Source organism: Rhinatrema bivittatum, chromosome 1 (genome assembly GCF_901001135.1).
Source record: "Rhinatrema bivittatum chromosome 1, aRhiBiv1.1, whole genome shotgun sequence".
NCBI lineage: Eukaryota > Metazoa > Chordata > Amphibia > Gymnophiona > Rhinatrematidae > Rhinatrema > Rhinatrema bivittatum.
In genome coordinates, this window is record NC_042615.1 from 17,465,739 (window position 1) to 17,490,867 (window position 25,129).

At 44.5% G+C, this 25,129-nt stretch overlaps 1 protein-coding gene across 4 annotated transcripts in view; it reads left to right on the top strand.

Annotated features, from left to right (window-relative positions):
• INTU (inturned planar cell polarity protein) overlaps positions 1–25,129 on the top strand; it is a 257,263-nt gene that overhangs the window by 52,393 nt on the left and 179,741 nt on the right. For all 4 annotated transcript variants that reach the window (XM_029589506.1, XM_029589682.1, XM_029589593.1 and 1 more), the window contains exon 4: positions 7,397–7,597. In XM_029589506.1, the coding sequence (XP_029445366.1) occupies positions 7,397–7,597 (201 nt within the window). The remainder of the gene's footprint in view (positions 1–7,396; positions 7,598–25,129) is intronic.

The following is a 25,129-nucleotide window of genomic DNA, read 5'->3' on the forward strand; positions in this document are numbered from 1 at the left end:
AAGGCTTGAAATGGCCTACTAGTTGAAGTGGTATTCGTCATGGCTGTAAGATTTTGGACTTGCTTGGGACAGATATGCGAGGGCAGGGGTGGGAAAGGAATTTTGAGGTCAGGTAAAAGACATGGGCTATGATGTCGAGTTGTATTTGGGAATTAATGTGCACATTACCCAAAGTGAGCAAATCTCAGCTGGGTGGTCTGGATGAGCCAGTATGGTCTTTATATGCTGTCATTTGCAATGTTTTTTGAGTGCTTATGGTTAACTCAATGCCCTGTTAACATTTCTTCTGTCACTAAATGACAATTTGATAGTGCTGGCTTGTGATTTATTACTACTCCCAGTGCTGGTTTTTCAAAACCTTTTATTAAAGTGAAATTATTTCCTAGAGTTACTGAACTGGTCCTAGTCAAAACTAGAAATGTGAGAGCATGTTGAAATAACCTTGGTCATTTTATTTTGAGGAGCAACAAATATCTTTTGCGTGTAATAAACATAGGCTTTGCTGTTTGGCAAGTCAAAAGTAACTTGGCCACAAAAAGCATGGCTAGTATTCTGCCATTTCTAAAGGATTGCATTGCCTAGGATTACTGTATACCATAGTTGCTAACAGCAAGAAACACGTACCCTTATCTCCTTAATGATTATAAAATGCAAAGTTTAGAGACTAAAAATAATTTGTATTCTAAATAGATTAGACAAATAAGATATAATCCTAAAGTTCTTTTTGGATTGGCAAAAAATCTCACCAGTGCTACGAATGTTACACCTGTATCTTTTTCTGCTGATGTCTTTTGAGGCATTTTATGCTTAAACCTGAGACTTCATCTCAGATTTTCTAATGTTCCTGCATGATTTTCTACACCTAATGATGCCTTTTGCCCCAGTTAGACAGCTTTTTCTAATACTTCACAGATGGAAGTCAGAAAGGTAATTACTGGTGTCCATCCAATAATTGTGCAATTATTCTTTTTAAAGCTGTATTAGAAGCAATTGTTCCTACTCTCACCTCAATTGTTTTGTCTCTTGACTTGAGATATTTTACTGATAGCCTCAAAAAAGTAGTGGTAAAACCCCTCTTGACAAAACCTGGTCTTGACAGCACAGATCTCAATTATGGCTCAATCTCTTCACTGCCTTTCATTTCCAAGGTCATAGGTCATCTCCAAGGTTATAGGTCTTGCAGCACAGTCTTTACTTGAAGAAAATGAAGTCTTAGATCCACATCAATTTGACTTCAGGTGCTCAGTGAGCACTGACTGAGCTTCTACTGCTGTCTTTGACTGATACATATTGAAACATAGAAAAGTTGGCAGAAAAGGACCAAATGGTCCATCCACTCTGCCCAGTAAGCCTATGCTGTGTAGGTTACCGCATGCATATATGCTTCCCAGACCATAAAATTCAGGGTCCTCATTGGTTGCTGTTTGAAGCCAGTTTCTCATTACCTCCCCCCCCCCCCCGTACTTATCAGTTTCCCATACTAGCCCTCATCGATTGCTATTGAATCCAATACCCTGTTATGCCCTACTGTTGAAGCAGAGAGCAATGTTGAGTTGCATCACAGTAACAGTCTTATTTAAGGGTAGTAACTGCCACAACAGCAAGTTATCCCCATACTTGTTTTCCCAGTCTGTAAAAGTCGGGCCCTCGGTTGGTGAACAAATCTAATTCTCCTTCTCCCCCTGCCGTTGAAGATGAAACCAATGATGGAGTAATGTGTCTACAGTATCAGGTTATTGGTTTAGGGTAATAACCCCTGCACCATCAAGTCACTGCATGCATTCTTTTCTTCATTTCCAGCCTTTAGGGTTTCACAGTATTTATCCCATGCCCTTTCAAATTCCTTCATAAGAACATAAGAAATTGCCATGCTGGGTCACTCCAAGGGTCCATCAAGCCCAGCGTCCTGTTTCCAACAGAGGCCAAAACCAGGTCACAAGAACCTGGCAATTACCCAAACACTAAGAAGATCCCATGCTACTGATGCAATCAATAGCAGTGGCTATTCCCTAAGTAAAATTGATTAATAGCCATTAATGGACTTCTCCTCCAAGAACTTATCCAAACCTTTTTTGAACCCAGCTACATTAACTGCACTAATCACATCCTCTGGCAACAAATTCCAGAGCTTTATTGTGCGTTGAGTGAGACTTAGTGGAAGGAGGATAACCAATGGGACAGTACTATATCGGGGTACAAATTATATCGCAATGATAGGGAGGATCATCTTGGTGGGGGTGTGGCACTTTATGTCCGGGAGGGTATAGAGTCCAACAGGATAAAGATCATACAAGAGAGTAAATGCTCAGTAGAATCTATATGGGTAGAAATCCCATGTGTGTGGGTAAGAGTATAGTGATAGGAGTATACTACCATCCACCTGGACAAAATGGTCAGACAGCTGATGAAATGCTAAGAGAAATCAGGGAAGCAAACCAATTTGGCAGTGCAATAATAATGGGAGATTTCAATTACCCAACTTGCACAGAGAGAGTCGGTGGTTAACCACAATAACAAAAATGTGGAACCCAAAATATTTTAAATTGTAGCCTAAGAAGGTGTCAGCAAGCCTGACGTTATATGTCTCATGAAATAGACACTAACCGGTCTTCTCAATCATCCACCTTCATCATCCTTTAATACTTAAAAAAATTATTTTTATGATTTTTTCTTCTTAATTAAAATAGTCCTCCATCCGTAGCAATAAAGATGTCTCAAGACTCTTAACAACCATATATTAGCATATATTGCTACGGATGGAGGACTATTTTAATTAATAAGAGGAAAAAATCATAAAAATAATTTTTTTAAGTATTAAAGGATGATGAAGTTGGATGATTGAGAAGACTGGTTAGTGTCTATTTCATGAAACATATAACGTCAGGCTTGCTGACACCTTCTTAGGCTACAATTTAAAATATTTTGGGTTCCCCATTTTTGTTGTTAGATTTCAATTACCCCAATATTGACTGGGTAAATGTAATATCAGGACTTGCTAGAGACATAAAGTTCCTGGATGTAATAAATGACTGCTTCATGGAGCAATTGGTTCAGGAACCAACGAGAGAGGGAGCTATTTTAGATTTAATTCTTAGTGGAATGGAGGATTTGGTGAGAGAGGTAACGGTGGTGGGGCCACTTGCCAACAGTGATCATAACATGATCAAATTTAAACTAATAACTGGAAGGGGGACAATAAGTAAATCTGCAGCTCTAACACTAAACTTTCAAAAGGGAAACTTTGATAAAATGAGGAAAATAGAAAAAACTGAAAGGTGCAGCTGCAAAGGTTAAAAGTGTTCAGCAGGCATGGACATTGTTTAAAAATACAGTCCTAGAGGCGCAGTCCATATGTATTCCACACATTAAGAAAGGTGGAAAGAAGGGAAAATGATTACAGTCATGGTTGTGAGGTGAAAGAGGCTATTTTAGCCAAAAAAAATCCTTCAAAAATTGGAAGAAGGATCCATCTGAAGAAAATAGCATAAAACATAAGCACTGTCAAGTTAAGTGTAAAACATTGATAAGACAGGCAAAGAGAGAATTTGGAATGAAGTTGGCCTTAGAGGCAAAAACTCAAATTAAAAACTTTTTAAAATATATCCGAAGCAAGAAACCCGTGAGGGAGTCGGTTGGACCATTAGATGACCGAGGGGTTAAAGGGGCTCTTAGGGAAGATAAGGCCATTGCAGAAAGACTAAATTAATTCTTTGCTTCCGTGTTTAACAATGAGGATGTTGGGGAGATACCAGTTCCGGAGATGGTTTCAGGGGTGATGAGTCAGATGAACTGAACGAAATCACTATGAACATGGATGATGTAGTAGGCAAGATTGACAAACTAAAGGATAGCAAATCACCTGGACCAGATGGCATGCATCCTAGGGTACTGAAGGAACTAAAAAATGAAATTTCTGATCTATTAGTTAAAATTTGTAACCTATCATTAAAATCATCCATACCTGAAGACTGGAGGGTGGCTAATGTAACCCCAATATTTTAAAAAGGCTCCAGGGGCGATCCGTGTAACTATAGACCAGTGAGCCTGATCAGTGCCAGGAAAAATAGTGGAAACTATTCTCAAGATCAAAATTGTAGAGCATATAGAAAGACATGGTTTAATGGAACACAGTCAACATGGATTTACCCAAGGGAAGTCTTGCCTAACACATCTGCTTCATTTTTTTTGAAGGGGTTAATAAACGTGGATAAAGGTGAACCGGTAGATGTAGTGTATTTGGATTTTCAGAAGGCATTTGACAAAGTCCCTCATGAGAGGCTTCTACGAAAACTAAAAAGTAATGGGATAGGAGGCAATGTCCTTTTGTGGATTACAAACTGGTTAAAAGACAGGAGTCATTAAAGAGGATTACGAAGCAACAAAAGGAAATGCGGGCTGAATAACTGCAACTGGCAGATAAATTGGAGGACCTGGAAAATAGGTCCCGACACTACAATCTCTATTTCTAAGGGGGGGGGGGGGGGAGTGCCGGAGACCTCTGTTTACGAGAACTGTCAGTTGGTGATCGTCTTGCTTTGCAAATTAATATTACAGGCATGTGCAAATGACTCTGAGAATAATGACCAGGAGGATATGGCTATTAAATTGGAGTAGATACACAGAGCCCTGGGGCCTAGAATCGCTTATAAGCTGCATGACATCATTACTTATATCCATGTGCATAAGTTGAAAAATCAGATGTATGCTCTTGCAAGAAAAAAGGTAGAGTGGCTTTGGGAGGAACATAAAATTACAATTTTTGCTGATTTGGCCCCAGTTACTTTGTGTAGATGCCAGGAATTGCGTGAGATATTGAGAGCCGAGAACATTTGGTATTGTTGGACATTTCCCTTTGGATGATAAGTGTTGGAGGAGTTGTGGTGAGTTGGGATTGTTTTGTCACAAATGGTGGGAATGTGGGATGATCCGTTACTTCTGGAAACAGATATTGAGTTGGGTTTCCTTGGTGACAGGGACTGAACATGTTCTTGATCCCAGTTATATTTTGTTAAATATCCTGGTTTTGGGAATTGAGAGATTGCTGTAGAAAGTTTTTCAGCAATTTTTTATTGCAACCAGATATGTGATTGCTGAAAATTGCAAGAGCAGAGATGCTGCCATATTGAGTGCAGTTCTTCTCAGAGTTCATGATCCGTACTTCATCCTTGTTATTGGGTCTGTACTCTACTGTATACTTCCTGATAGGGGTGGGTGACTAGAGTATGGGATGACGGGAAAAGATGTGAACGGGTTTTGTTTTTTTTACCTGCGTATTTCATTTTGTTTGTGTTTTGTATTCTGAGGGTTCACATTAAAATTTTTGAATTGAAAGAAATGCTTAAGCCACATGGGATAATTCTGTCCAGAAGGCTTTGTTAATATGAGCCTGCAGTGAGTAAAATAGGAAAGGTCTTGCAAGCCTTTCCTCTTGCCCTAGCCAGCTGCTCCTAAATTTGATACTGATAATTGCAGGGTTGATCTAGTTCTGCTTAGCGTAGCACATGTGCATATTGATGAGATCGGACAAGATTTTCTTTTATTTTCCCACTGTTTGGAATAAAAATCCAAGATCTGTATTTAAGCAGACTTAAGAAAATGCCATCAATTACTTCATTACAGATGGTTTGCTGCTTTTTCTGTGTCCCATGAAACATCTATAAATGTGCTCACAGCCTGGTTCTAACTTAGTATTGGCAGTCTTGGAAATTCTCTCCTCATTTTTTCTTGCTTATAATTTGTAATTAGTGTCAATCTTTGAATCTTTTATAGCAGGGGTCGGGAACCTTTTTGGCTGAGAGAGCCATGAACGCCACATATTTTAAAATGTAATTCTGTGAGAGCCATACAAGACCTACCAAATTAATTTACTACAAACCCCTACTCTCCTGACCCCCCCCCCCAAGACCTGCCAAAAGTCCCTGGTGGTCCAGCGGGGGTCCAGAGCTCGCATACAAATCTTTAATAAAAAGTAAAAATCTAACAAAACCCCCCACCCTCCTAACGCCCCCCAAGACCTCCAAAATTAATTTACTACAACCCCCCAACCTCCTGACCCCCCCCCCAAGACCTGCCAAAAGTCCCTGGTGGTCCCTGGTGGTCCAGGGCTCGCAGACAAATCTTTAATAAAAAAGTAAAAATTTAACAAAGCCCCCCACCCTCCTGATGCCCCCCAAGACCTCCAAAATTAATTTACTACAACCCCCCACCCTCCTAACCCCCCCCAAGACCTGCCAAAAGTCCCTGGAGGCCCAGCGAGGGTCCAGGAGCGGTCCGGGAGCGATCTCCTGGACTTGGGCTGTCGGCTGCCAGTAGTCAAAATGGCGCCGACGGCCCTTTGCCCTCACTATGTCACTGGGGTGTAGCCTAACCCTATGTCACTGGGGTGTAGCCCCTGTGACATAGTGAGGGCAAAGGGCCGTCGGCGCCATTTTGACTACTGGCAGCCGACAGCCCAAGTCCAGGAGATCGCTCCCGGACCGCTCCTGGACCCTCGCTGGGCCTCCAGGGACTTTTGGCAGGTCTTGGGGGGTCAGGAGGGTGGGGTGTTGTAGTAAATTATATATATATATAGTCTGAAATAACCCTTTTAATGACATTTCATAAATATTGAATGAGACATGGATAATCATACTTGATTTCAGCATTTATTTTTATATCTGAAAGATTGTGAATAATGCTATATATATTTTTTTTTATTTTGTTTTTGTTAACCTTTATTTCTATGTAAAGCAGTAGTCTGACATTACCTCAGAAGTGACTGAATGTTTCTGAAGTATCTTAACGAAAGAATATTTTTAATCTTGCCTGGTGCTCAACTGACTTCTAAAACTTACCCAGCAAAGTATTGCGAGGTGAATGAAAGACAACCACCATTGTAGTTCAATCAAAGATGCAGAAAATAGTCAGCAAATATCTTCTTTTGCTGCGATTTCAACATCCTTGTAATTTTTCACATGCATAATTATTTCTACATGATATTTGAAAAAAAAAAAATCAAAAAGCTGTGCAGAATTTGACTTGGTCGTGTTCCACAGGTTAAAAATTCTTCCTTGTCCCAAGGCAGTGAGGAATACCCCTGGATCAGTACCTATCAATTAGAATTTCCACAATGAGCTCCATTAAATTCTAGGAATGCTTTCACTTTTGATTTAAAGAATATAGTTACTGAAGAGACTAGAACTGTCTCTACCATAAGCCAAGAGGTTACTGCCAACTGAACTTTACTTCCTTCTTGATTTAAAGTGTTTTGAAATAACGATGTATTATCTTTATTTGTATAGTTTTCTTTCTATTTCTGGCACAGTTTAGTGAACAATCTTAGTGTTTTGTTCTTCTTTAAATGGCTTACTAGAAGAAGGAATCTACATTAATACTGCATTATATCTTTACTTGATAGGTGAAACTCACATTTGAAACATCAGTCACGGAACCAGAAGGACCTTTGCTGCAGAAGGAGGAGGTACAGTCAAATATGAACCACCTGGCCAGGCTTCTGTGGGGAGAAGACAACACGGAGCTTCAGCTGGCTATCCAAGGCACACCTCATATCGCTATGTACCTCACCCTGAAACTGGATTCGGATACATCCAAGGAAGAGGTATGTGATCAACAGCAGTAAGAACGTGAGGGGGGATTTTAGTGGAGTTCCGATTTCTAACATGCAGAGCATCGCCATAACGCAGGGTAGTATGTTTAAAAGATGCCAAAGATGTCACACATCAGGAATCATATTCATAGTGTAGAACTGGCTAAGATTCCAGCAGGTTTTTGGCTACACAGCATAATTCTGCAGCAGCCAGTGAAAGGTAGTTAGAGAGGTTGGTTTGGAAGAAGGACTAGTTATATATGTGATATGGAGTACAATGTTTAGCATTGACAAACTGTATGTATGTCTTATTAAATTGTAAGCTGTACTGAGCAGAGACTGTTTTTTGTGTGTTTATACAGTGCCGCATATGCTGTGTAATGCTATAGAAGAGTAAAGTAGTAGAAGCATGTGTAATTTTCAGATAAAGGCTGTGTTAATAAAGTTAGCAAAGATGCTAGGCCATCAGAGGACGCTCTGGGAAATAAAGAACTTGACTGTTCGGTTAAGACTGTGTGGCTGACTTTCATTGGGATGGGGCTAGTTATATCTAAATAACAAGCTCATAAGTCTACAACGTGACGGTATACGTTATGGTAAATCATTTATGAGAGAATAGTGTTCTCCTAGAAGTTAGAGACCAAAATAATTTGCCTAATACCCTTTGAGAAAGTATCAGATAGCTGTGCTGCTGAGCATTTTGATCACAGTGATATTTGATCAGAGTACCACTGTAGCATATTTGACTGCTACATTGTTTTGCATGGAGCACTTTCATTTACTTAAACTATGCTTACCTTTTATGTGGAGTACTGTGTTTGACAATTGTTGGGCTATTTTTTTTTGTCTCTAATGGGTGACATCATCTGAAGGATCTCAAAAATTCTAGAGCTTTCAGCATACTCTACTGAGCATGTGCAGCTTATGTCGCCTCCATGCCCTCTAGGCAGAACTCCTCAGTATTTCTTTTTCCGCAGAGCTGTGTAGTCACGGTATTCAGTTTTGTTCTGTCCATCACAGCTACTGCTGTGACAATTCTGGAGCTATAGCAGCTGGTTTTTCTAACAGACCTTTGTTTTCTTTTTTCTCACAGGACAAGCAGGATGTTAGTCCTCACATATGGGTGACATCACAGGATGGAGCCCCAATCACGGAAAACTTCTGTCAAAGTTTCCAGAACTTTGACTGGCCCCTACTGGGCATGCCCAGCATGGCACTAACCCTGCAGCCAGCAGGGGTTCCCCTTCAGTCTTCTTTTTTCCCACGCAGCAGTAGCCTCGCGGTTAAGGAGCTCTGCAGAGATTCCTGATAGGAATTTTCCTCACGGAATTACTAAAAATTAAATTGCCCCACAGGGGTCCCTCCTCTAACTTTTTCAAGCCGTGGTACTCCGGTAAGTTTTTACCCATTTTTCCGTCGATTACCATCGAGTTTGGCCCTCGCGGCCTACTGGCTGTTGACCATACCACAGCTCAATATTTTTCCATGGCTAGGGGTTCCATCGGTGCCCGGACTGTAATCGCACCATGTCCATCACAGACCCCCATAAAGTCTGTGTAATGTGTCTTGGATGAGAGCACGATGTCTTGACCTGCACCAAATGTGCCTTAATGACACCAAAAGTTTGCAAGGCCAGAATGGAAAAGATGGAACTTCTCTTCCGTGCTCAAACCCTGACTCCGTCCTTTGCATCGATGTCGTCAGAACCGGCACTGTTAACTTTGTGCCAGTATCGTCCACCGACCGGTGACTGTCCGGCATCGACGACATCTCGACCTTCGACACTCTCTACTCCCCCTCAGGACCGAGGGGATCGTAGAGACAAACATCGCCATCGGCATAGAAAGTCTCGGACCATAGAGGGAGCGAAATCATCGACCTCGCCATCGTCCAAGCCGCCGTCGAAGAAACCCCGTCCAGAAAAGGCACCGACCTTTTCGGCCACCGGGTCACCGAGGCAACCCTCCCCCTATGGGGCATCGGGAGCCGCGACTCTGCCTTTAACGGTGGTCCCTCCGGCTATGCCTCTGCCTCCTTCTTCTTTTCCGGAGCCGGAGCTGCTTGCTCCAAGTCTCCGAGAAGAACTGGACCAGATGGTTCAGGAGGCCATCGACAAGGCGATGCAACGACTCCAGGTTCCTCCGGCATCGGTACCGATTGCGGAACCGATCACTGACCCGATTCCGGCAGCATTGGCACCGCTGCTGTCCAGGATGGAAGCACTCATAGCCACTTTTCCACCGATGGACCCTGGGTCACCGATGGCGCCGGTACCCTCCCCGCTTACTCTGTCCTCGGGAGGAGAAACACAGTTTCGCATCCCTCCTTCGGGAGTTCTACCTCAGCCATCGATGCAGATACGTCCATCGCCATTGATCCAACCATCGGTGCCGATTCGCCCGTCAGTGCCACCAGGCCATCCATCGATGCCTTCATCGGTGCCTCCGATTATTCTTTCGATTCCTTTGGAGCCTAGACCAGGACCTTCAGGTATCCTACCATCCTGTCCCCTCTACATTCTAGAGGGGCAGGTGCTGATCCTTATGATACCTGGACTGATGATTCCTCACCAGACACCAATGATTTGCCTTCACCACCTTCACCCACTGAAAATAGAAAGCATTCTCCTCCAGAGGACCTTTCCTTTATAAATTTTGAGAAGGAAATGTCTGAATTGGTTCCCTTCCAATTACAGACTGAACAGGATTGGAGTTGCTCCAATTCTTGGATGCTCCCAAGGTAATAACCTCCATCCCTATCCACCAGGTTCTTCTGGATATCCTGAAGAAGAACTGGAAACATCCTGGCTCCATTGCTCCAGTCCACAGGAAAGCTGACACTACCTATTTGGTGCAGTCAGCTCCGGGCTTTCAGAAACCACAATTGGATCACCAATCTGTAGTGGTGGAATCTGCACAGAAGAGAGCAAAGAGATAAAAGCCTCACACTTCTTTTCCCCCTGGCAAGGAACAGAAGTTTCTAGATGCCATTGGTCGCCGAGTCTTCCAAGGATCAATGCTCATCTCCCGAATTGCCGCTTATCAGCTCTATATGACCCAATATAACAGGGTCATTTTTAAACAGTTACAAGACTTGACGGACTCCCTGCCTCAGCAATTTCAAGAACAGCTCCAAACCTTAGTAAACAAAGGTTTTGAGGCAGGCAAGCATGAGATCAGATCATCTTATGATATCTTTGATACTGCTACTAGGGTATCTGCAGCTGCTATTTCAGCGAGAAGGTGGGCCTGGTTCAAGTCTTCTGATCTTCACCCTGAGGTACAAGACAGGTTATCCGACCTGCCTTGTGTAGGAGATAATCTGTTGGAGAACAGATTCAACGGACGGTGGCGGAACTTAAGGACCATCATGAGACCCTAAGACGGCTCTCTCTGATGTCTTCTGACTATTCTTCTAAACAGCCCTTCAGAAAGGACTCTAAAAAGTCATTCTTCCGCCCGAAGAAGTCCTTCCCACCACCAACCAGATCCCGTGCCATGAGACATTTTCAAAAAAGCACAGCTCCTCAACCAGGGCCTGCTTTTAGGTTTTTGACTTCCACCTAGAGAGCAGCAGCCAGATTCCACTGCCTCACATACCAGTGGGAGGTCGATTGTGCCACTTCCACAACATATGGCTCTCAATCACCTCAGACCAATGGGTACTGGCAATAATTGCTCAGGGGTTACCATCTGAACTTTCTCTCCATGTCACTGGACTCCCCACCTCTACCGATCTGGAGAACATCCGATCACTCCATCCTTCTGGACCAAGAGGTCTCCCTCTTTCTCCAGTCCAAGGCAATAGAAACTGTACTCTACTCTCAGCACGGCCTAGGGTTCTATTCCCGGTTCTTTCTAAACCCCAAAAAAATCGAGAGGTGTTCGTCCTATTCTGGACCTACAGGCCCTCAACAAGTACCTCCAGCGAGAGAAGTTCAAGATGGTAACCTTAGGCTCACTTCTTCCTCTTCTACAAAGATGAGACTGGCTCTGCTCTCTGGACCTCCAGGACGCATACACTCATATTGTGATAACTCCATCTCATCACAAATACCTGAGGTTTCTAGTAGGCCCCAAGCACAATCAATATCGAGTGCTTCCATTCGGCCTAGCGTCTGCGCCACGAGTCTTCACAAAATGCCTCGTAGTAGTTGCAGCCTTCCTCAGGACCCAAGGTGTTCATGTCTTCCCCTATCTAGACGACTGGTTAATCAGGGCTCCCACTCAGCAAGCTGCTCTGTTGTCTCTCAATCTAACCTTACACACTCTAATTTCCTTAGGATTTCTCATCAACTGCGACAAATCCTACATAGTCCCATCTCAAACCTTGTTGTTCATTGGGGCAGACTTGGACACCTTGTAGGCAAAGGCTTTTCTGCCTCAACAGCGAGCTCTCACTCTTGTGTCTCTTGCACGCCAGCTGCAGTCTCAGCACTCCGCGACTGCATACCACTTTCTCATCCTCCTGGGACACATGGCGTCCTCAGTTCAGGTCATACCAATGGCCTGCTTGGCCATGAGTCATGCAGTGGACTCTAAGGTCTCAATGGACTCAAAGCATTCAGCCCCTGTCGACCATTATCCATGTAACCGACTCACTCCGTCAGTCCTCTTGCCTGGTGGAAAAATCAGATCAATCTCCTCCAAGGCTTGCCCTTTCAGGCTCCAAACCCTCAATTAATTCTCACCACCGATGCTTCCAACCTTGGATGGGGAGCCCACATGGCCGATCTGCAGACACAAGGCTCTTGGTCTGCAGAGAAAGCCAAACACCAAATAAATTTCCTGGAACTTCAAGCAATCAGATATGCTCTCAGGGCATTTCAGGTTCGCCTCTCAAATCAAGTTATCCTGATCCAGACGGACATGTGGTACATCAACAAACAGGGAGGTACAGGCTCCTTCCTTCTGTGTCAGATTTGGGCGGAAGCTCTCTCCCATTCGATGTACCTCAGGGCCACCTACTTGCTGGGAGTGGACAATGTGTTGGCAGACAAGCTGAGTCGCATCTTTCAACTGCACGAGTGGTCTCTCAACCCCTCGGTTGCGAACTCCATCTTCCAACAATGGGGATATCCTCAGATAGACCTCTTTGCGTCTCCTCAAAACCGCAAAGTAGAGAAATTCTGCTCTCTCATTCGCAGAAAACACTCTCAGCCCAGAGACGCATTCTCCCTCTCGTGGACAACCGGTCTACTCTACGCATTCCCTCCTCTTCCTCTTCTCTCGAAGACTCTCGTGAAGTTATGTCAGGACAAGGGAACCATGATCCTGATAGCACTTCACTGGCAACGCCAAGTGTGGTTTCCAGTACTGCAGGATCTCTCCATTCACAGGTGCAGTCCCTTAGGAAAGGACCCGCTTCTGATCACTCAAAACTCGAGTGCCTCCGCCATCCCAACCTTCACGCCTTGTCCCTGACTGCATGGATGTTGAAAGGTTAATCCTTCAACCACTTAACCTTTCTGAACCAGTTTCCTGTGTCTTGATTGCTTCATGAAATCCTTCCACGAGAAAATCGTATTCTTACAAATGGAAAAGGTTCACATCATGGTGCTCTTCTTAGTCCCTTGACCCCTTTTCGTGTCCAATCACAAAGTTTTTGGACGATCTCTGACATTTATCAGAGTCAGGTCTAAAGACTTCTTCCATCAGCATGCATGTCAGTGCAGTAGCCGTCTTCCATAAAGGTATCGGGGATGTACCCATATCAGTCCAACCCCTTGTAACACGTTTTCTGAAAGGCTTGCTTCACCTCAAGCCTCCACTGCGTCCTCTGGCCCCTTCTTGGGACCTCAACCTGGTTTTGGTCAGCTCATGAAATCACCATTCGAGCCTCTTCACTCCTGTGATCTTCGCTATCTCACATGGAAAGTGATTTTCCTTCTGCAATCACTTCAGCTCGCAGAATTAGTGAATTACAGGCCCTAGTTACCTATTCCCCTTACACTAAACTTCTGCAGGACTGGGCGGTACTCCACACTCACTCTAAGTTCTTGCCTAAGGTAGTATCAGAGTTTCACATTAATCAATCCATTATACTACCTACCTTCTTTCCCAGGCCCCATTCCAATCCAGGAGAACAGGCTCTGCATACCCTTGACTGTAAACAGGCTCTAGCATTCTACCTAGACCGTACAGCTGCCCACAGGGAAAGCACTCAATTGTTTGTCTCTTTCCACCCTAACAAGTAGGGAAGTCTATGGGTAAGCAGACTCTCTCCTCCTGGTTAGCGGACTGCATATTCTTTTTCTATCAGTAAGCAGGCATTCCACTCCAAGACCGTGTTAAAGCACACTCTGTGAGGGCCATGGCGACTTCAGTAGCACACCTACGATCGGTGCCGCTTCCTGACATTTGCAGGGCTGCCACCTGGAGTTCTCTTCACACCTTTGCAGCCCACTATTGCTTGAACAAAACCGGAAGACAGGATTCCATCTTCGGCCAATCTGTCCTTCGTAACCTATTTACAACGTGACGTGCCAACACCCTTCCGCCTGCCCGGTGGGGTTCAGGATGCCCTCTGCCAAATTCCACCCCAGTTGTTGTGCCTGTTGCACATCTTTGGTACATTTGGTGCATGTTCGGACATCCTCAGCTCGGTACTCACCCATATGTGAGGACTACCATCCTGCTTGTCCTGTGAGAAAGCAAATGTTGCTTTCCTGTAACAGGTGTTCTCACAGGACAGCAGGATGTTAGTCCTCACGAAACCCACCCCGAAGTGTTGGGTTCGTAACGTTTTATTATTTTTATTTAATTAATTAATTAATTAATTAAGAGTTTTTATATACCGTCATTAAGTTACTTACCATCATAACGGTTTACAATAAGGCACTGCCTGTAGCTTTTAAATAAGACTGAAGAGGGACCCCTGCTGGCTGCAGGGTTAGTGCCATGCTGGGCATGCCCAGTAGGGGCCAGTCAAAGTTCTGGAAACTTTGACAGAAGTTTTCCGTGATTGGGGCTCCATCCTGTGATGTCACCCATATGTGAGGATTAACATCCTGCTGTCCTATGAGAACACCTGTTCCAGGTAAGCAACATTTGCTATATGGTATTTATTTTGTTTTTTTTCTTTTTTCCCATTTCAAGTCTCTCTGCTGGCCGCATGGCAGGTCTAGTGCACTGTGCAGCCGGGCAGAGGTTGTTCTCTCCTCCTTAATACATAATGCTGCATCTGCAGCTTATTTGTGTTATCCTCTCCTTTAATTTGTCTGTTCGTATGTAGTCCAAGTAGGCCTCTGGCCTGGAGACTTGCCTGAGTTTTTAATCCAGGCAGGAGTTCCAGGAGGTTTCCTCTGACTGCTAGGCATCAATGGAGGCTCAGATAATGATGATGGACTCCAGGACTGATCTGCTCCTATGGGAAGGAGAGCTCATCTTCCCCATACTCTTGGGAACTAGTCTCCATGGGCCCAAGTTAATATTCAACTCTGGGGCCCTCGATGTAGTCTCTCCTCCTGCATGTCAACTTGCTTTGGTAATGCATCTCCTTGGTTGAAAGGGTGAGCATGAGCCTGGGCATTCAGCTTTGCTCCTGCACCATTGGTGCCATGCCTGTAATCAGTTTCCCATGCAGATCTATGCTACAGCACCATTGGAGCGTGGAGCGCCATGGATGCTGTGGAGCGCCATAGACGCCATTGAATGCCATGGATACATGGGTGCCATCGATGCCGTCAACCACCATGGATGCTATTGAGTGTCGTGGATCCTGTCAGCACTGTCAACATCATCAAGCGCCATAATGCCATCGATACCATCTAGCACCATTTTCACTGTAGTGTGCTGTGGATTTCATTGAGCCTGGGGACGCTGTAGAGCATCATGGGTGCCGTCAAGCACCATTGACATCGTGGGTGCCGTTGATGCCATAGAATGCCATGGCTGCCGTCGATGATGATAGGCACTGTGGATGCCTTTGAGGCTGTCAAGCGCCATGTTCACTCTTGACGCCGTAGAGCGGCATGGACACCATTGAGCACTGTCAATGTTATCAAGAGCCATCTGGCACTGTGAGCCATTGGGTCACCAGGTGTACCTTTGGTATCATTAAGCACTGTGAACGCTGCTGCCTCCATGGGAGACAGTGGACACATTTGTGCCGCCAGACACCAACAACACTTTTGGCACCATGGAGTGCCTGGATGCCAAGGATGGCTTTGTTGCCATTGATGTCATTCATGTTATGGTGGGTGCGTGAGGTGCTGTAGGTACCCTGGGTGCTGTTCCCACCATCAAACAGTTAGTGTTCGCTGTCGGGGGCTATCGAAGATAGTGCCATAAGCACCATCTAGTGCTCTCATGTGTCTGGCATTATGGGGTGCGATATGGCACAGTTGGAGATGGTATCACCGCACACTTCTCCACAGTTCACTCTTGCACAATGCACCACCACTGGTACTGTCAGTTTTGTGGCCATGCAGACTATGGAATGAAGCTATGCGATATCTGTTGCACACATACTACCATTGGGACTTTGGAGTACTGCTGTATGGGTGCATGGCACTGCAGTTGAAGGGTAGACATTAGGCGGAGTAACCTAGTGGTTAGAGAGGCAGGAGATCACGGTTCAAATCCCATTGCCGCTGCTTGTGTCCTTGGGCAAGTCACTTTACCCTCTGTTGCCCTCTGGGAATAGGGAAATACCTAAAGTACCTGAATATAATCCGTTTTGAAGTGCTGAAAAATGGAATAAATCAGATTAAATAAATAAATAGACTCAAAGGCACAACTGTTTCTTGTTGCCCTCTAATGTGCGTTTCCTCTTAGAAGACCTCACAGACTTGCGCACTGAGATGTAGTTGCAGGAATGTGCTTCTTTTTACTCCACATTTTAGGTGGATACTGAGGTGGTAATGTTCGGATACTTCTCCCCATGGCGAGGGGCCAGGCCTTTACAGGCTCCTCCCTTTTTGTCTTATGCTTAGGTTACCCTTCATGGGGAAGTCTCCAGGGCACAACGCATCATAGATTTGTTGCTCCATCCAGGGTCTCCATCTGCATGAATCAGTACAACTTCTTACAGGTCCTCTAGGTCAAGGTGAGGGGGGAGAAAGCAGTGGGGGTTGACTAGACCGCTTTTGCTGGTGTCCCTGTTAACATAGTGGCTGTAGTATCTAACTTGGTTATGTAACCAATGGAACATCATAGGTTGGTGACTGTGCCTGACCTTCGTATGGAGAGTAGGGGGGGATCTGGGATGACCCGTTTATTGTTGCACTCTCCCTCTCCTTTGGGATGGGAGATTTGGCGATTGGCTTTTGAGAAGTGACCTTAATAGGTTTCCTCTCGGCACTTTATTTTTTTACTCTGGGCGGGGGTTGTTTTCACTCCCATTCTCCGAGTGGGCTTTGTCTTTGAGGGCGGCCACGTTCTGTTCCTTACTGTTTCTGAGAGCCTGTTGGACAGGAGCACTCACTCCAGTGTTGCACTGCTGTGCAGTGGAGTTACCTCATGGCGGGTGGGGAGCTCTCCCAGACTTGGGGGGGAGGGTGGGGAGCTCCCTCGCAATGTAGGATTCCCTTTCTTGGGAATCCACTCTCCTGCAACAGATGAGTATGTCTCCTGCATAGGGGCAGTACCTTTTTTGATACCTGTTGGCCCAACATCCTTGTTCACTTTGTGACTGCCCTAACCCATCATTGTCGCCTCTGAGTGGTTCTCTTCCTTTGAGAAGAGGGTTCTTTCCCCTCTGCAACCCAAAGGGCATGTGTACCTTTAGGCAACTCCCATATACATGGCTGTATGTATGAGGGGATGGAGGATCTCACAAAAGAGACCCCACTCTCTTGTTGCAGGCACTTAAGGGTTGTCCTTTCCTCTTTCAGAGGTAATTCTGTCAGTGGGGAGTGTTCGTACACGGACAAGGTGATAAGGTGGCTCTTGTTCATGCAGATGTTCTTTCCACTTTGTGTGCCACAAGGTTATTAGGTGGAAAAATGAGTTATCTTGGAAAATGTGGGTTTTGATACTTATGCAGGTTGGTGCGCAGTCTGTTCTGCTAGTCAGACTGCACCTGATCTGGTACCCTCGGGGTTCCTAGGTCCATGAAACAGTCCGGTTTCTACAGGGGCTGGCTTACAGCATTCCTGTTTCTGTGCTCTCCGCAGAGGTTTCTGGACTTCATCAGGATGTTCTCACCCTTGTCTTTCAGTAAATATTGTTCCCTGTGGGCTGAGTCAACTTCGGTGTGTGGGGTGGGTGTTGCCCAGCATTCATTTCTGTAGCCTAGAGGCTATTTCTTTATAAATCTGCAGCCCTGGGGTCTGTCTCCTTGTATTATTAGGTTCTTCTGACTTTCTTTAGGAATGTCAAGGAAGAAGCCATGGTACGATTTGGTGCATCTTAGCATATAACTTCAGGGACAAGTACACTGTCTTTCCTTGTTATTGGCTTTTTGTGCCTTCACTGGCCACAGTGCTTCCCTTTCACCTGGGCTTTCTGCCAGGTGGATGTATCTGCCTGTCAAGGTAAGGTCGAGCCTGCATGAGCTTCAATTGCAGCTCTCCATCCGTGCTCGGGGGGGGGGGGGGGGGTGCAGACTATTAAACCAGGGGGGTTTGGAGTACCTAGGCCTTAGCTGGATGAACTGCTGAAACTGGCAATGGCATGGATGTGTGCCTGTTTTAAAATACCTGACTTGCAAGGTATTGTGCGTGCATCCAGTGTATTTTTTAACGTGCGCATATGTGCATGTATGTTCTAAAATTGCCACGTCCCTGGGTGCAGGCCAAAGCAAGTTGCATCAATGGATACGTTTAAGAGAAAATGTGATAATTTCATGAGCATGCAAAGTATTAAAAATGTAAATAGTGCTTAAACCAGAAAGAGGCTAAACCTGACGACTGAAAATGAAAAACTATGGATTCAATTCACCCCTCTTCTCTAGACCTAGAAACCCTTGCATGCTTGGGTGAATAAAAATCAGTTTACATTTCATAAGGGGTGCTGAATGTGTGAGGATAAACACCTTAATTGGGATTTTAGGCCTGTCCTCGCCTTCCACTATGTACTCCACACTTAACTATTGCAATATGCATGAGGCTAATTTATTCTTTTTTAGACATGCAAGGTTGCTCTCCTAATGTCAGCAGCAACAGAAGATCAGCAGAAACTGTTCCAGCACTGTTGACCAGCCCAGTTACTTCCCCTTGCACATCTTTATTCTTTCACCAAAGTTGTAAATGTCATCAATTTTCAAAATACCATTTTATCGACCTTAATAGGGTCCTTAAGCAGACATTGGCACAATGCTTTTCACTCTCTCATCGTAAATTTGATTCAGATGGGCTGGTAAATGACCTTTGACCAATGTTACTGTAACTGAGTTAAAACTTGTTTTGTAATCTGCCTCGAGGTCACTTGTGGGGAAAAAAGGTGGAATATCAAATGTCTATAAATAAATAACATCTGGAATTGAGTGGCGTATGCTTATAGTGTGAAGACAGTGTGATCTAAAAGCAAGGAGCCAAAATGACTTGCTGACATTTCTATTGGTGCTCTGCCTCATTTAAATATGCTCTCAGACGTGGGCTTCAGCTTTATAAGACAAAATGTGGGAAAAAAAAGCAGCAGATGATGTATGGAAAACTGCCTATTAGCGTTAAAAAAAAAAAAAAAAAGTGGTTAGCAACCCTCCATTGCCTCAGGTACAAATTTAGGCCTAGATTCATCAAACTATCGCATGTGATAGGAAGAGGGGCGTGTTTTATGGTAATAGTGCACTTTGCGATAAATAAGCTATCATAGCGCTTCGCATAGGTATTACCACAGAGGGCAATAACTTTTCACAGTTTGCAGTAAGTGCCACAAGTCCTGTAATTCCTACCTATAACCACTGGTGGGGGTGGGGGAGAGAGAGAGATTTGTGCAGTGTTCTCTCAACCTAGCTTGATGTTACCCAGGTAGAGAATCCATCAAGCTAGGTTGAGAGAACATTGCACAAATCTCATCTTTGGATGAGTTTCCTCACTCCGAAGGTCATCAAATCTTCACAAGAGAGCACTGTTCTGTTCTTATGTCTCACTCTGTATGTCAGTGGCCCCTAACACCTACACTCCTACCTAAACCTCACCTCGAGTAACTATGTGGGCCTCATATAGAGGTATAAATACCTACCTAGTATGAAGGATTATGGCTAGACTCTCGCTCGCTCTCTCCCCCTCCCCCCAGTGGTTATAGGTAGGAATTACAGCAGTTGTGGCACTTATCGCAAACTGTGAAAAGTTATCGCACTCTGCGGTAATACCTATGCGAAGAGCTATGATAGTGCACTTTGCGATAAATAAGCTATTACCATAAAACACGCCCCTCTTCCTATCGCATGCGAGAGTTTGATGAATCTAGGCCTAAATTTGTACATGAGGCAATGGAGGGTAAAGTGACTTGCTCAAGGTTACAAGGAGTAACAGGGCCTGCCGCTCTAACCACTAGGCTATTCCTTCACTCCTAACTCAACTAGGATTTGGACTCTAGGTTTATTGTAAAGTAAATGAATCCGTTGGTTTCTCTATAATTTTAACAATGCAGTGGGGCAAGAATTTAGATGTGGATAAATTCATCCTGACCAATAAACAGACAACCTCTTTAGAAGCTAACGCCAGGGAAAGAGAAGTTATTACTGGAGTATCTCGCAAATTGCTTCTGGATTCAGTTTAGTTAAATATTTTACATATGAGCATAAAATTTACAATACTGGGTCAGACTAAAGGTCCATCTAGTCCAGTATCCTGTTTCCAGCAGTGGCCAATCTTTTTTTAAACCCAGCTACTGTAATAGCTTTCACCATATCCTCTGGCAACAAATTCCGAGCTTAATTATCGGCCGAATTTTAGAACTGTCACGCGCGTGGCCGGTCCTTGCGAGCGCCACACGCATTTTCAAAGGGGCCCCGGCCACGCGTGTAACCCCTGTTACACGCAGAAGTGCCAGGCCCAGAGGAAGGGGCAGTCTGGGAAGCCAGGGAAGCACGCGCCGGCTGCTACTGCTCCTGAAGGGGAGCAAGAGCTAAAATAAAAACATTTGGGGTTAGATAGGATAGGGATAGAGGGCGGGGAGGAGGGAGGAAGGTCAGTTAGGTGGGTTGCAAAGTTCCCTCCCAGTCTGCTCCTTAATTGGAGCGGACTGGGAGGGAACTGGGAGAGGCCCGATCTCATCACTGCGCAGAGGTTGCATAATTTCTCCCCCCATTGTGTGTGCCGTACGCACATACGCGCGGCCCATGGCTTTTGAACCTTGTGTGCGCGTGGTAGAAAATCGGCGCGTTCATGTGTGTGTGACAGGAAAGCACGCACACAGTGGAAAATCTACCCCTATATGTTGAGTAAAAAAAAGGCATCTAGGGGTGATCATATATGATGAGTTGCCAAACTCAATTGCAAAGTAGTAACAGGAGCCAAGGAGTCCTAGAAATACCCACAGTACCTGAATGTAATCTGCTCTGAAGTGCCAAAAAGCAGAATATAAATAAATAAATAAATTTACATTGGGAGAAGTTTTATTACTAGAAAAATAAGTGGCAATGATGCCTATTTCAAATCACCAGGGAGGACCTGCTCTAGAGCATTGCATTCTGTTTTGGAGGCCACATCTTTAAAAGGGTATAGACAGAAAATACTGCATAACTTAACTGGAACCTCTCTCAGGATGACATTTAGATTGGATAAATGTGCTAAGGCAGCCTTCCGTAAAGGAAAATTAAGGAGAGCTGAAACCATTTCTCTGCCTGAGGACTGTAGCATAAAAAAAACTTGAGCAGGAAGGTATTTATAAATTTATAGGGGTGGACAAAAGTGCAACATTCTAGCACAAGTTGCTGAGAGAAAAAGCCATTAAAGAATGTTATAGGAGATCTTGATCTTGGCAGGTGCCTTAAGAACCATTCCTCAAGCTGTGCTAGACCCCTTCTCATGTTTTCCATGTCTTATTTATTTAGTTATTTAAATCTCTTGTATGCCGCAACCTCAAATATATTCACAATTTATTAGAAAACAAAATACAACTACATGTAAGCATTTCTCAAAAAACACTGTCTTCAACCTTGTTCTAAAATTCTTAATATCTTTTTCCTCCCTTGGTTCAGCAGCTAACACATTCCAAAGGCTGGGATCAACAAAAGAGAAGGCCCTTAAACATGTTTGGTTGCAATTTATAATCCTTAGCCGAAGGTGTGGCCAACAAGTTGGCTTGCGAGGAGCATACCTTTTCCCCTTCCAGTGTATCTACCTTCTTGCAAATTTTGGTATCATCCACAAAAGGGCAAACTTTTCCTGATGATAAAAATGTGAAGAGACCAGGATAGAAAACCAGTCCCTATGACACCACTAGTAACTGTCCTTTCCTCAGCCTGAATTCCTTCTGCCACTACCCTTTGCCAACTCCTATTCAGTTTCTAACCCCAACAGTGATTTTAAGGCCCATACTAGGTGCTCCATTTGTTTGTAAGTCGCCTATATGGAACCGTGTCAAAGGCCTTGCTGAATTGCAAGTACACTATTTATTTATTTTATTTCAGATTTTTATATACCGGCATTCGAGACAGCAGTCACATCATGCTGGTTCACATAAAACAGGGGTGCATAGTAAACATAACTATAACAATGGTGCTGAAAAGGCAGTTACATATAACAGGGTGATAAGAACTTGGCTAAGAAGGAAGTTCTTTCCTCTGATCTAACTCTCTCGTCACCCAGTCAGAGAAATTGATTAGATTTATCTGATTAGACCTACCTCTGGTAAAAACCATGCTGCTTTGGATCCTGTAATCCATAGGATTCTAGAAACTGCACTATCCTTTGTTTTACTCACCACCAAGGTCAAACTAACTAGTCTGTCGTTCTCAGATTCTTCTTTACTTTCACATTTGTGAAGAGAAACCATGTCTGCCTCTTTCCAGTCTTTTGGAACCACTCCTGATTTTAAAGAAGCATTGAAAATGAAAGACAGTGGATCTCCCAGAACTTCCCTAAATTCTCTTAATACCTTCGGAGGTGTCCCATTCAGCCCCATTGCTTTATCTATTTCTAAGTTTTCTAGCTCATTGCAAACAGTTTTCTGAAAATTGTTTGAGGTCTGTCTCATATCCATTCCTTGCTTTTCACTGCTCTTACTCCCAATTACTCCTCAGTGAACACTGAACAGAAATATTTAAAGATTTCTGCTTTCTCCTTCATATTTCTCCCCCCTTCAACTTCGCCCTTCAACTTCGAGTCTTACAATCCTGTTTTTGCACTTTTTCCTGTCAGTAATATACCTACAGAAAAGTTTTGTCACTTTCGTACCGTATTTGCTGTTTTTCTTCAATTTGCGTCTTTGCTCTTCTGACTGCTTTCTCTGCTACTCTTAGCTTCTCCTGTCACAGTGTGTGAATCCTTGGACTGTGGCGTGGTTGGTAGTACCCAGCACGAGGCACAGACTGGGTCCACTCCGCCAGCAGGCAGATCCACTACTAGACTGGGACTAGGAGAGTGCGTCACCTGAACCAGCCTCATTCCCAACAGGTTAAGCCCTTGTGTTCTGAAGCCATCAGGACTTAGGTGGTGTCTGTATCCCAGTGAGGGCTGAGGCAAGCAACAGACAAGGTCTATGTCCAGGCAAGGGTCAAGGCAGGCGGCAAGCAGGCAGAGTCTGTGTCCAGGCAAGGGTCAAGGCAAAGAGAGAGTAGTCAGAGGGCAAGGAGGACAGAAGGCAAGGATAGGAGAGGTCTGTGGCAGATGGGGACATGGGACAAGGTAGGAGCAAGGAGAAGCAGACCGGTACTGGAGCAAGACAGGCTGGAGAAGCAATGATGACTGGCAAGGCAGGAGGACCTGTTGCTGAGGCATCAACAAGGATCAGCTGGGGAGTTTAAATAGCCAGCCTTGATGACGTCATCTCATGGCGTCGAGAGAGGCTTTTCTGCCCAGGGCCTATTTTGGCAGGATGTGTGCGTGCCTATGGGAGGCTCAGCAGCTGGTCCTGGTGGCGTTGGGCGGGGGAAGCGTGGGCAGCATTCCGGCGGCCAAACATTACATCTCCAGATGTTGTCTTCTCTTTTCTTCAATCTCCTGTAGTTTATGAATACTAACCTTTCTTTCCTTACCTTTTCAGCCACTTCTTTAGGAAATCACAGTGGTCTCTTACCTTTACTTACTTTTCCAACAAAAAGATTTGCTGTCCTTATAATATCATCTTTTCAGGTTTGCTCACTGCTCTTCTAATTTCCCTAGCTTTTCCCATCCACTTAATGATTCCTCGAAGTACTTCCCCTATCTTAACAAAGTTAGTTTTCTGGAAGGTTAGGATCCGCTTTTTGTTTATGTAGCTCAAACTTTTTCATTGGTAGTTCAAGGCAATTTACATTTAGGAATTAATTGGTTTAAAACAATTAAGCCTGATACTTCACTTTGAATGCATATACAGTGCTGCTCTCTGCTTCAACGCAAGGGGAAATGTGGAAAAGAGGATTTGCATTCAGACATCACCAACAAGGACTGAACTTCACAATCTGGGTAAACAAATAAGCGTGGGGGTAGCTTGCTTATTGCGATGGTTACTACCCTAAACCAATTAAGCCTGATACTGCACTTTGAATGCATATAGAGCACTGCTCTCTGCTTCAACGGCAGGGGAAAATGTGGAAAAGAGGATTTACATTCAGACAACATCCAACAAGGCATTGATCTGTGCAGTCTGGGTAAACAAGCATTGAAGTAACTTGCTTGATGCAACTCCAATGTTACTCTCTGCATCAATGGCAGGGGGTGGCAGGAAATTCGAATCAAACAATTACCAACAAGGGCCCTGAACCTGGTGGTCGGTGAAACAGATAAGTCTGGGAAAATAAGTGTGGGAGCTTGCTGGGCAGACTGGATGGGCCGTTTGATCTTTTTCTGCTCTCATTTCTATGTATCTATATATGTATAGGAATTGGAGGCATTTCTCTTGCCTTTAAATGAACCACCACTGCCTATGTTTAGGGTCTTTGTAGTTTGTTTAAAGGAAGATGAGCTGCCAGAAGTCTTTTCAGCAATCCTGACACTTTGTGAAGTCTGTGCTAGTCAATGATCAATAACACTTTTCTATCACATACTATGTCGTGTAATTGAGGTCCTTCGTTTTCAGTTGAAATCTATTTTTACCCATAAATTCCTGGATTTTTCCCAAAGGTGGCAGTCTTTTTAAACCGATTCACCGTAATTTTAGGCTGATTAAAAAGCTGCTCCAGATCTGTATAGATGCATTGTTTTCAGGCCTGCAGCCACAGTTGGAAGCCGCTGTGTTTCAACTCTCGCCCCCACCAGTGAAAATGCTCACCCTCCAGTGCTGCTCTTGCCATATTTGAAGCCTTGCCTAATCATCCCCCCCCCCCCCCGCCAAAGTAGCCAAAGTACCTGCTGTCTGGTGCCGCAAATGCCTTTTGAAGCAGACTCTGTCCCAGCAGAAGCACCTCCCAGCAGGCTCCCTGGCCCTGCACAACAGCAGAAGGATAGTGCTGCAGAGCGCAGGAGCCTCAGTAAGCAGCTGCTGAAGGAGAGAGGAGAGTCCTGGAGTAAGGATG